At 42.2% G+C, this 13,468-nt stretch overlaps 1 protein-coding gene across 3 annotated transcripts in view; it reads left to right on the forward strand.

Annotated features, from left to right (window-relative positions):
* Positions 1–13,079, forward strand: part of ZNF521 (zinc finger protein 521) — a 280,382-nt gene extending 267,303 nt beyond the window's left edge. For all 3 annotated transcript variants that reach the window (XM_040984700.1, XM_040984699.1, XM_040984702.1), the window contains one exon: positions 12,273–13,079. In XM_040984700.1, the coding sequence (XP_040840634.1) occupies positions 12,273–12,302 (30 nt within the window). In that variant the 3' untranslated portion in view covers positions 12,303–13,079. The remainder of the gene's footprint in view (positions 1–12,272) is intronic.
* Positions 13,080–13,468: the final 389 nt, after the last annotated feature.

Consider the following 13,468-nt stretch of genomic DNA (forward strand, 5'->3'; position numbering starts at 1 on the left):
GTTGTGTTTCTGTTTAAAGTACCAGGTGGTTTAATGAAGTTATTCTTTTATAAATTTTGCAACACTGAAGCGAGCGCGAGGGCTTTAAATTAGAGTAAGTGCCACTTCTGTGTGGCAGGTTCCTTGGAGGACTGATTAGAATGAGGCCCCCTGTCGCCAGCCCTTTATGCATGGCCCTGTGGCTGTGTGGATTTGTTTACTGCTCACCTTCACATTTGCATGCATGTGCACCAAGCCTGTTGCCTTGGCTCTCTGATCATCAAGAACTGTCTTTCTTGCAAGATCAGGTTCAATGCTTCACTCTAAAAACTGCTTTTTTAAAAATTGTATTGCTTTATCATAATGAATCAAAATGAACATAGAATAGAAAATTATATAAGGATGTGAGGATTATAGATTACTCTCACCATAGCTACAGCACATCTTTGTCAGAGAGAATTAAAGGGCTGGCTTCCCAGTAGTTCTGGGTACCATGAGGGGTGAGGAAATGGTCCCAGGGAGACAAAGAAGCAAAGCCGGAAATGATGCACAGGAGGTGGGAGGCAGGGGAGTTCCACATGGGGGCTTCTGAAGCAGGAAGAAGCATTTCTTGGCAGAGTAGAGAGTAGGGGGTTGGAGGGTGGGAGGGAGAGAGGGGTGGCCCTGCCATCTGTACACCTACAGGATTCTGAGAGCAAATAGTAGAGAGGAGAGGATGCTAGTCTGTCTTAGGACAGGATTCAGTTAAGAGTCAGAACTGCACTCCAGTACTCCCAGGTTCTCTTGATATCCAATGAGAGCTTGCTACTTACATAAGGATGATTTAGGGGAGACAGGAAGGGAGGATGTGATTACAAAAATGGGGGCTGAAACTTTCCACAACACCCAAAAACATCCAGAGAAGGCAGAAAATCAAGCAAGCAAGCAAGCAAGAAAAAAAATAATAGTGTGTCACCCTTGAGTGTAAAATTTTTCTTGCTTTCTGCCAGAATAGGAGCCTTTGAAGTATTTGCATCTTGAAGGGACTTTTCCTAAAATTTCAAATGTGCTACTTGGGGCATCATCAGATTTAATCTCCATGCAGGACTACATTTCTGCAGGAAAGAAGGATCAAGGGTAAACTCCAGGGATTTCACCTGCTGAACCCATTGACGTTCACATCTTTGTGAGACAGACACTCCCTTGCTTAGGCATGGAATGCCTCAGGATGTGGCTCATACTTAACACGGTTTAATTATGTAAATCGGCATGTTGTCCTTTTGATGGTTTTAGTCTTATGTTTGTTTACTAACACAAAGCTTATGGTGGAGAAAGATGTTTTGTGTTCTTAGTGATTTATAGCATGTTTGGCTAACCTGTAATGTGAGTTTTTACTTGCTAGAGAGTGCGTTGGTGTTTTTTAATAAAAGAAATAATGTACTACAAGGAAGTGGTGCTCCTTTTGCTCTTTGCACATGTTCAACAAAATATGTTTCATAATTATTGGAATTTGGGTGACGGGAAGTCCTTGGCCCTGTCCGGTGGAGGAGCGGAGTCTTAGTCCCCTCCTCTGCACAGAAGGGGTGCCCTTGGAATATAAGCTGTGCTGCCTTGTGGTTCTCCTGTGCTGATCAGATGACCTTTTCAATCTAATGGACCAGAATTTAAATCCTAAGCCTAATACTTTAAAAATCAATGCCCCGCTCCAGCATCACCCAGGATATAACTAAGTTTCAGTGGCTTTCATACACTAAAGTGAAGTAAGGTAATGCTGTGGAGTCTTGTAACTGATGGCCAGACAAGCCAGCATGACTGCAAGATCCTGGGCTAAAAAGTGTTGAGGCTGTGGCAAATTTCACCAAGTAAATCCTCTAAACAACCTTCTGGGATTTGAAACTCCAAGGGAAAAGGGAGGAGTAGGAAATATGTATTGTTTGGAAAAGGACATTTCTGAGTAATTATCAATGTAAGCTCCCATTATTTGTTACTAATTACTGTACAAGATCGTTAAAGAATTGGCAGAAGTTGGTTTAATTGCGTTTGATTGGAAAAAGGATCCCGAATATGGCTTCAGCATTGGGAGTCAGTGGTGGGAGTCAGAGAAGAAATTTGTATTCACCCAAGATTAACACATTACAGCATCGGACAAGCCTTCTTTTCTCCCCCCTTCCTTCCACAGATTTATTTATCTTTAAGGTATCTAAAATTAGAGCACGAAGAAGGGGCGCCGTTAGTGGATGTAGAATTGGAAGGAGGTCATTCTTAACCTTGTTTACAGATGTTCTAGTTTAGAAAGCACCAGTGTGATAAATTAAACATTACAGGGGGAAAAAAATTAAAGCCTAGCAACAACTGGCACATGGACACATCTGTCTGTGCAGCACTGACTTAATCCCTGAATATCTTATTAGACAGTATTGCCTATCAAAGCCTTCTGTCCCACAATACGCTGGGACCTGGCAATTCTAGAAGCTGGGCGGAATCCTTATGTCCCAGCCTCCCTTCCGCTTTGGCTGACTTGCTGTCACTTCATTTAAATTTTCTTTGGACTCTTTGAATATACACAGGTAGCTGAATGTTTGGTTTTCTTTTACAAATAAACTTCAGACTTTTAATACATTGCCCAGTGGCCAATTTGCTTTTTCAAGCTTGTTCTTCCAATTCAGTGCTATTTCCCCCCTCTCATTGTAGTATACAGTGTGTGCTGTTGTTAGTTCCAAAGAGGATAATTTTCAAGCCTGTCAGGTATGCAAAACAGATGGGATCAGCTCACAGCTGAAATTTTACCACTGTTTTTAAGTTCTTTGTAGAAAATGAAATTGTTGCATGGGTAGTATTTCCCACACCTGATCCAGGAGTAGGATATGTCCTAGTGAAGGGAATAGAAGAAAAGATTTGTTTAATTTCTCCATAACGTCTAGTTGTCAAAATGCTAGTTCTGCATTAGCAACTTGGACATTACATTATTTATGCAATTAGTTTTTGATCAGACTCCTGAAGATTCACAGTAGATAAAGACTTTGCTAATTAATTGAATTTTTTTTTACCACATTGTTAACCACTGTGGGATTTTCCAGCTTAGTTTGCTATTGTTTAAAAAAATAATAATAAGAGGTTCTTTGTGACAGGGCTCCCTACCCACTCCCCAGCTCAGATAATGCTCGACCCCACCAAAGGCTTCTCCTCCGTAGCCATTCCTGCCCTCGGCTCTCTGGGATCCTGAGCTTTTGCTGATGACCTTCTATCCTGCCTCCTCATTGGTCTAGCTTAGGCAAGGGTGACTTCTTTGAGAACTCAGCCCCCCAGTTTAAAGGCCCTTACTCCATGTCCCACAGCACACCCTGTTCCTGGTAGGTGGTACTAGCCATGGCGGTTAATATCCACCAGCAAAAACTCTACAGTTGTTCCTGCTGGAAGTGACTTAGCCGTTGGACTGTATGTAAGACCTTTGTAAGACTGACTTAAACTCTCTAGGACTTACTTTTCTCATCAATAAAATGAGATATTAGAGAAGGTGCTGCTGGGTCCCCCTGGGATCAGAAACCAAGTTCTAGCTTGTCAGCTGCATTACTTAGAAGTGGAATTATACCTGCCCTTGACTCTAGACCTGCCACTCTTCCAAAGCAGGTAGCTCTTTCTATTCTGTAAGTATTCATTCCCAAAACTTAATATTTGGGTCATTTTATACATTGTTATATCCTCAGTATTACTAGTGCAGCAGCGGTTGTCACTAAAATGCACTGCTTTTGTCCACTGATGGTACATGCAGCATCTTAGTGAGTCTAAAGGAGTGAACATTTTTGGATTCAGCTTCTCACCAAAAAAAAAAAAAAATGCCATTTACTCCACAATTTTTTTAGAACTGTCCACTTTCACCCATTGACTATCTTTTAAAATGCCATGTCATACAATGTCATGTGCTAAATGTGTATTCTTTGGACATGCTTCGGTTTTTAAGTTGGAGAATATACCATTTAGACTAAACACTAAGTAGGAAATCCAAGCAAGGCACACTGAAAGTGCTTTCAATGCAAAGTAAATTCAGAGTAACTCTATGCCTTTCCTATCCCCACCTGTTCCTGAACTTGATCTCTAATTATCTTGGCAAACCTATCAATAACAAGATGGGTCAACAACAAGACCTCCTAGTTAGTGCTATTCATCACACTGCATAGGCCAACATCCCTGCTTCCCCTTTGGATGAGTTCTGCGTTACAAACACTTCAGACACTTTCAGTGCAGAACTCTCCACGTCTCCAAGCATCCGTTCACTCAGACAATAGAAGGACATTGTCCTCAAAGGAGTGTGGTATGCAGGAATGTCTGGGAACACATCTGGCTATCAAGCTGGGAAGGTGCCACTGGTATGTGGTCCACAGAAGCAAAGGAGACTGTCAGACTTATAACAGGGCCCAGAATAGCCTCCCAGAGCCATGAACCAACCAGTCCCAAGTGGTAGAAATACTGAGTTTGGGACATTGTGCCTTAAGCAAAGCCCTAAGCCTTCCTGGTCTTCTAGGACTCATGTAGTTCGTGAGCTCCCCTCTAAGACATTGCAGGTGAATGGCGTGTGTTTTGACTGGAATGCTTGTGGGAGCTAGTTTGGATGAGGAGGAAGAACATTATATTGTGGCTCAGGAGCATGACTTCTAAACATAATCTCATGGACTTGTCAGTGTCCCCATGCTTCCCAGATGACTCGGCTAGCCCTTTGCTGAGTTATTTAGCATCCATGTCCAGGGAACAATGACAAGAAAATGTCTTTCAGTGGGGTTTCTTATAATATGAGATCGTTTCCTGAGGGAGGTGTGATAAAAACGTCACTGCTGGAATCATTTAAAACTGGCCTGGAGTATAAACTTTATAAAACAGCTCTGTTCCTGCAAGGGGACAAATGAAATAACCTGATAGTCCTCTTCTATCTTGAATATCTTGTAGTTTTCTGATCACTTCTGATGATGCCATTTCACCTCTTGCTTTAATATAGCCTAGTGTCATCCACAAATGCTTTGAGATGTCAATCCAGGCCCATGTGAACTGCTAAATGTCAGAAGAAAATGCATCAGTGTCGCTGTAAGTTGCCGGTGATGACATTATCATATGAAAAAATAAAAAGGGAAATTCTGTCAGTGCAAACATGATCATCAATGCAACATTCATGGTGTTAAAGAGAGGGGCCAAAGCATATCATGACAGTTTCAGAAGTGCCATTGCTGTCATAATAGAATAATCTCATTCTGATAAATTCTACAAATGTAAAAATTGCGAGTCAATGCTCCTGCTATGAAAAATCCACTCTGCATAATTTTCTGTATTCTCACACAGTTTTGGAGAGATATTATGTATAAAATAAATATTTTTAAATAATCATTCAAGTATATGTCACAAAGTGCATATACCTGATTGTATTTCTTATGTTCATCAGGTAAGATACATGAAAATAAAATTACCTCAGATTTCTTCAGCCACAGTGTACAACATCTTTGGACAGTGGAAACTTTGGGACAGCAAAGCAGGGTATAAATGCTATTTTGAGTGACTTGGGATCTTATGATTTTTAGAACATTCTAAATAATAAGTCCACAGCTGTAGCTATTCATTTTTAACCAATTTATAAGTATGAGGACTTTTGTAATTATGTGTTAATTTATTAACATCACCATTCTGTGAATCTTATTAAGATGCTTAGAGTTCACCCTTAGCCATTGCGATGATTTTTTTTTTCCCTCTAATATACATGGGGAGACCCGGTATCGTGTGCTCATTAGCTGCATTTGCTAGAGGAAGTTGAGACTGAAAAAGAGAGAGAGAAGAAATGTAAAACTCTTGATTAGAAAGTATAATTTAATAGAACACATATTGAACCAAATGTATTGATTAATGTAGAAGATATAGTACATATATTGATTCAAACCAGAGATTTAGTACTAAAAGCTCTAAGCCAAAAAAAGCTGTTGCACATTGCTACAAAAGTCAGTTTAATGCTGTCCTTGAGAATGCCTTCACAAAGAAATTCTTCTAATGTTTGAGGACTAGGTAGAATGCGGTATATGTCAGTCTGATCCCGGAGGGTTTTATTTTGTACTCTAATAGCTGTTACGAGCCTACATTATATCCAAGGAGTAATTTTCCTTAGGGGTGCCCGGCTCGCTTTGTGTCAATATTCTAGCATTTTAAGTCACGTACAGTATATGCTTCTGGGAACAGGGAAGGAGCCAGCCAGACTCATAATGGTCTGCATTCATTAATAAAGGCAGAAGCTTCTGTCCCTGCATTGCCCACTACAGGGATGCCTCTTTGGCCTTCAGGGACCCGTACAGACACATTTAAAGAAAGCTTTATTTTGAGTGGGCAGATGAAATGTAGGACTTGCAGGCATTTCCTAAGTCAGCTGTATGCCCCAGCACAGGAATGACCTTAACGGGTCAAAGAAGAATGCAGGTCAAAAGACTTATTATCCAGCCTGTTGGAAACCAATTGCTTTTGTTTAAAAAAAATAATAGAAAATAAAAAAGCAGGGTGTTTAAAGGTGGACTGTCATGTAGAATTCGGTTTGCAGCATGTAATGCGTGACTCACTGAATGTGAACTGGAATATGCTTCTAGAAGAAATCAGAGAATCGCTTATCCTGGGTGTTTACAGATAAAGGTCCAACCCCGGTGATAAGAGGAAGGGTAATATAATTGCTTAATCAGTGATGATTGATTACCAATGTTTGTGTTCTTCAACTATAGAAAAAACAGCCCACTGCCACAGCGCTGTCACCATCTGTTGAAGGAAACAGCCACATTTAATCTTGATATTTCTTTATTTCTTCCCGCCTTGCATTGTTTCGGAGCCACAATTGCCTACTATTTCATCTGGTTGGAAAACATCTCATTTAAATTGAATAGAACAGCAGTTTACATACAGGATTCTAATGACACAGTGAACTAGTGGAAAGCTTTGGTGTTTTTTGTTTTCAATTGCTATTTTGAAAAACGCATGCTGCCTCTTTTCTCTTAGTTTGTGAAGCTTGTCAGAATTGGTTTGAGACAAAAGGTTATAAATAGACAAGCCACGGTAAAAGTGATGAACCTCTCTGAATCGACAGATGTCACAAAACTTCCATTCAGAAGTCATTGGGTTATTTTTTTTTATGATGATTGCTACTTAACGTTTTATGGATGCCAGCAGAGGGTTACAGAGCACAGCCATGATCCCTGCCAAAGAGTTGGGCAAAAACTTTTGTGGGGTAGGAATTTAATTTTTTTCCCAGCCCTGGGAAGGTAGATTCCCCCTGGTTTTCCTCCAAATTTTCCTTCATCATTAGTGAAGGTGCAAATTTCAACATCACATCAGGATTGCAGGAAAATGGGATCTGGAAGCCTAGGTGGACAGTTTCAGAGGACCGTGAGTTTTTATTTTTATTTGAAAATATTTTTCTTGGCTCCCGTTTGAAATAGACTTAAACCATTTGACCAGCAAATGTGGTCAGCTCGCAGAAAAGAAGGAGGCTGAATTAATCGTTTGTTAGGGTGCCAAGCCCAAAATGAGGATTCCAGCCTTGTAAAATGAAAGGCATCTCATATTTAAAAAGAAATGTGTCGTGCTAGAAGGGAATTTTTAAGGCCCTCATCTGTTTTTTAGCTTTCTAAGTTTAATTTCACATTTAGGGAGGGGGAAAAAAAGTACTGAGCACGCTCCTTCCAAATGGGGCCCTTTGCAGTAACGAAAGTGTTTTTGAAACCTATTAAGGTACCATACCTCAGTGGAGCTTCCTTTAAGCTTTAAGGTGTGATGTGGATTTTATTTATTTTTTTTTAACACAAGCCCCCCTCGTGTAAAACAACTGTTCATAACTGGGATTAATGGTTTGCAATTTCCAGTTACTTAGACATGGGGTCTCCCGGAGATGGCTTTTTGCAGAGTGGAATATGGCTCTCTGTGGGATTACAGAAGTTTTCTTCTCTCCCCCCTTCCTTGGCTGTCCTCACCCCCCACCTCCACCAATGTTGCACCGATGTTCTCCTCGATTATGTAAAACACTTTCCCTTCATTGGAACAGATATTTTTTCTCATAACCTGTCATTGCATTAAAGTGCTTTGGGGACTGTGAATTGCTGTGTAAAATTGGTGAGATTACCCACTGCTTTTGTTCTAGTGCAGTGGTTTCCTCCAGTTCCAGAGAGCTGGAAACTGGCATACAGGAGAAGGCGGCTTGCTGGATGCCTGGGATGCCTCCTGCTCTCTCCTCCGCCTCTGGGGACTGGCTCTGTGGTGTGGCCACTAGCCAGGGCGAGCGCTCGCTGAGCCTCGGAGCCTACCTGCTCCTTTGGCTTGGTGCTTCTGTTGTCTGTGCTTCATCTTTCCCTCATGCCTCTCACCCCTTTGTAGAGAAATGATGCCTGTGGTTTTTAAAACCTACCCAGGGCAACCGAGAAGATCATTGTCAAGTCTAGAGCCTGACCTCACCGAAAGGTGATGGCCGGGAGCAAGGTGTGTGCCTTAGACATTGCAGCACTTCCTTGAGAACGGGACAGCGGGGATCTGTGGTCTCTGTGGACTTGGAATACGGCTCCAGGAAGGGGAGCAGAGCCCCTCTCAGGGACCCATGGGGACAAGAAGGAATCAGAGCTGCCTGATACCCATCCTCCCAACACAAATATGCCCGTTGCCGGAGAATCTGTGGGAATAGGTCCCCTTCCCACCAAGAGAACCCATCAGTGAACAGGACTGGCAAGAGGTAGGGGGAGGTGGGACAGGCTAGCATGACCTTTACCAGAACTGCAGCGGGAAAGTCAAGAAAAAATAAACCAAGAATAAGAGATCTCCATATGCAAGCTTCACCACACTCAGACAACTTAGTTTTCATTCCTCACACCATGTTTTCCCTTCTGACATGACTTATATTGGGGCTCTTATTTTTGTATAAGCTTGTATTTCACAGCCCGCATGCTTGACCTTCTCACAGCTTATGTTTTACCCTTGTATGTCCAAGGCATCCTCCTGTTAGAAGATGCAGTAAGCAATGTCTGTGTTTCTCTTCTTTTCCTTACTCCCTTGAAGACACTGGTGTGTCTTCACAGCTGCCAATCATTGTGGACAGTTTGTTTTGGGTGTTGTAGAGTATCCCAGCCTAGGCTCATGTCAAAGCTTGGGTACAACTGTGTTAGCTCTTCCTTTATTGGCCCCCTTAGTCCTATCTAATCAGAATGCCCATGGTAACACATAAGCTTTTAAAATACTCTTCTTCCTGTCAGTCTCTTGCCATTTCAGTAACTACTGTCATAGATTCTTGTAATTTTCTTTTTGTAATTGTTAAGTTTAAAAAAAAAACTTTCTAAAACGCCAGAATTAAGTCTGAAATGGCAAGAGGTAGGAGAAAGCTTGGACAGTGCATTTGGAGTAATGGAACTTTTTACTGTCTGTAACCTTGTTAGTCATCATTGTATTGATCTTTTTAAAATTCTGTGTTTTATTTGAAAGTCAGAGAGACAGAGAAGCCGAGATCCATCTTGCTTCCACTGTTCCATCCCCACACTGGTCTGGGTCAAAGCCAGGGCCCAGGAACTCCCTTCAGTTCTCCCACGTGGATGATAGGAACCTGAGTTCTTGGGCAGGCCCCTGCTGTCTCCCAGGATCAGCATAGGAGGCTAGATCAAAAGCAACAGGTAGCAAGAGGTCAGACCAGGACCTCCAATGTGGGACCCAGGCATCCTATTCTAACAGTTAATTCACTGTGTCCTAGTACCTGGCCCAATATTATTGTTTTTCTAAGAAAATAGAGTATTTGGGGGTGGGAGACCTCATCATTGTTTTCTGTGCTCTAACTACATATTTGTGAAAAATACTTTTTCAAAATTATTTAAAATTAATGGCCCAGTAAGATTACTACCAGATGCTCCTTGAGGCTAATACCAATGAGAAAAGCTTATCTTCCACTGAATTAATAAAATCAAGTGTGTTTTAAATAAGTGGTTGTGGCTTGCTGCTTCTCCTTGGAAAATAAGCTAAGTTGGAAATAGGGGCAGGAAACAGACGCTCCATGTGGGATTCCCTGATGCCTCTCCAGTACTCCCAACCCTCACCTCTGGGCAGACATCAGCCACCATGCCTCCAACAGATTCCTAGTGGTGGGGAGTGAGAAGAAAACAAAGCCCTCTGCTTAAAACTCTGACACAGACCCACATTGCATATTAGCCAGTAAAGCTGCCACCTGCAACACTTGTATCAGATAAGAGCACCAGTTTGAATCCCAGCTGTTTCACTTCTAATCCAGCTCCCTGCTAATGTATCCGAGAAAGGAAACAAAAGATGGCCTCTGCTACCCACGTGGGAGACTCAGAGGCCATCGCTGGCTTCACTGTGCTCATCCTCAGCTGTTGCAGCCATCTGGGGAGTGAACCAGTGGATAGAAGATCTCTCTCTCTCTTTCTCTTTATCTCCTTCTCCCTATAACTCTTTCAAGTGAATAACTAAATCTTTACAAAAGAAAAACCTGATTGTTCCCTTTCACTGACATGACCGAGTTTGTACTCCTTGGCAGATACACAAGGTCGTCTCACCTCCCTCTTCATTTTTCTTCAATGCTCTTGACTCTGAACACCCTAAAAGACTTCTCCAGCCTGAATGAGTACACATTCCTGGCATGTTCTTGCCTTGTTGCCTCTGTCCCACGAGGAGCTACTGGCCTACACTACCCTCCTAGCCACATGATTTTCCTCTTAGACTGTGAGTACTTTGAAGGCAAAGGCAGGCACTGTGCTTTTTCTACAGTATCCTGCACTTGGTCAGTTAGTCAGAGCATCAGACAATTCTCCCTGAGATGCAGTGCTATAGGCTGTGCCAAGTGGTGATGCAAGCATTCTATAGGTCATCCAGAAGCACTGCATGAATGAACCTTGGGTAAGTGTTTTGTCTGTTTGTTAGGTGTCATTTGAGATGCCCATGGCAGAGTACCTTGGTTCAAGGTCTGGCTCTGCTAATGTGTACCTGGGGATTCAGCAGGTAATAATTTAAGCAGTTGGGTCCCTGCCACTTATATGGAAGACCCACGTTGAGTTCCCGGTTCCTAACTTCAGCCTTACCTGACCTTTTGACTATTGTGGACATTTAGGAGAATGGACAAACAGATGTGAGATCTTTGTCTTGTCTTTCTGTATCTCTGTCTTTGTCTCTCAGGTAACATACTCTTTTAGGAAAGAATGTGTGTATGACTTGCTGACACAGAGCAAGAACAAGGTGTACAAATAACTAAAACAAGCCCCACAATACAGGCAATATAAACAGTAGACAGTCCAGTGGAAAGTTGCTGAAAGGAAAGACAGAGTTAGATAGGATGAGCTTGGAAGCGCTTGGTGTTTTCGGTGCCAAGATTCTGATCACAAGGGAATTGAAGGGGGAGGTGCATACGTAAGGCTAGTACCAGGAGAACACAGCTAATAAAAGCACTAAATAAAAGCAGGGTGGATGTGGAGGTGAGGCTATCTCCAGGCTTGTTCTCTAAATGACTGCTCCTCAAATCTGGTCATCCTCCATGGGTCCACAGGCTTCCTGGGGCCTGGAACCCGTCTACCAAACTTTTATCCTCAGGGACTGGCTGCTGATCCTGAGTTGCCCAGGTCATACTTTATGAAGAGTTTGCTCATGCAGATATGGAATATGCTAGCATGAGTGGTGGGGAGAGAGAAGAGAAAATCAAAGTACAACAAAACCGTGTCCGCTGAGGAAGAAGTGCATTCTGGGCCAGGAGATTCACGATCCTGAGCCATGGGGTAACCACAGCCCACTGTCCGCCATTGAGGGAGGGACCGGGATTGACTCTCGCTACTCTCTCAATCATCAGCCAAGTAGCTCCTGCCCATAACATCCGGATCGGAGAGGTGACTATTAAGATGTTCAGGATCTAAGAGTAGAACAAAAGCAGTGCCATCAGTGGAAATAATGCACAGGTATACAAAGTTTTTCAAATAGTGCTAGTCCTTGATAATGGCTTATGTTAATGGTGGAGGGCAGGGGGTCCTGTGGGAGGTATGGCAGAGGCAGAGAAAAGGAAAAGTGCAGCCAACATCTCATGACCTGTAGGTTCCTGGTCCTGCCTCCTCCAGACTCATAGGTGACAGCTTCATCCTACCTCCTGCTGCCCCTGTCAGGTTCTGATGACACTCTGCATCTCCTTGGGGGCAATGAGGTCTTAGTGCCCCCATGAGCACCTGTTCATCTGTGTGCACAGAGATATCTTCCATGTCAGTACAAATCCTTTAGCATTGATATATGCCAGGCCTGCTCATGAAATTACTTATGCTTCTCCCCTCTTCTTTTTTTTTTTCCAGAACCACACGATGACCCAACATAGCAGTTAGTGCAAGTACCATCACTCAAGAAGAAGTACTTTGGTGGCACAAAAAGGGAACATGTTTTACTCTTTGCACGAAACTTTCATTGTTAATGTATATTATTCAGAAACATTGTATTATACCATAAAACTTGTATTATCAAAACTGTTGGATGTTCATGTGTTTGAACTTGCGGGCACCGGATAGATTCCTTGTATATAAAGTGTTGCACATGTATTATGTGGTCTGATACTAAAATGGTCTTATAAAGACAAGTGGACTTGGGCCCTATTCAGGCAAGATTTTTAAACAGAGTGTGAGCAAAATGGCTTAAGAGAAAGTATGTTCAAGGAAGACAGCTTAAAAACAACTGCTACCCATGAGACTGTGGTCACACTTCCTTTTATTTATACTTAAGCCTGGAATTTCTCTTTTGGTATATCAATGGTTAAATCCAAGACTATTTTTTATTCCTGAAGATTCTTGCAAACCAACAAGAGATGTTCGCACAAAACAGAAGCCCAGCGCTGGATAAGGTCCATATATATATTTGTAAGCCTTGCAGTGTGACAGGTAGCATCACTATATATGCAATAGTTGTTATGTAGACTGTCAAAGATTTTTTTTTTCCTGGATACATTTGAAACTTTGAGTGTTCAAGGTTTTCCTTAATGATTTCACACAGCCAAATTCTTGAATCAGTTGAACTAACCTGTATGTTATTGTTCTTAATGTTTACTCTGCGGTCTGAACCTGGAGATTACTGGAATTGTTTTCCAAGAGGAAATAAATTCAGTTTACCATTAGGTATGAGTGTGTCTGCGTGTTTTCTTTCTGTAGCTGCTCTACCATTTAAGAAAGTCTAATTGCCTGCACCCTTGGATATGAGATCTGTTCATGAGCATATCACAGGCGTCACCTCCATCATATTTAACCTTTTCACACTGGGCCCCAATGTAGCCAGGAGGATATCCATCATACTGCATGGGGAAGGAGTCAGACCTCACATAGTCCTGCTCTCTTAGAGTCTAGCAGGTCACATTGTACTTGAGGATTCTGACATCACAGATGGATGTGATAGCTGTTTTCTGCATAATTTGCAGCCCAATTCATGTCATGCTGTGCAAATCTGAACTCGAAGTCGATGGCAGCAATTTGAGAGGCAGTTTGGCTTATGTGTACTTAAGAAGCAG

The sequence above is a fragment of the Ochotona curzoniae genome, unplaced genomic scaffold (assembly GCF_017591425.1).
Source record: "Ochotona curzoniae isolate NIBS_2020 unplaced genomic scaffold, NIBS_Ocur_1.0 contig_43, whole genome shotgun sequence".
Taxonomy (NCBI): Eukaryota; Metazoa; Chordata; class Mammalia; order Lagomorpha; family Ochotonidae; genus Ochotona; species Ochotona curzoniae.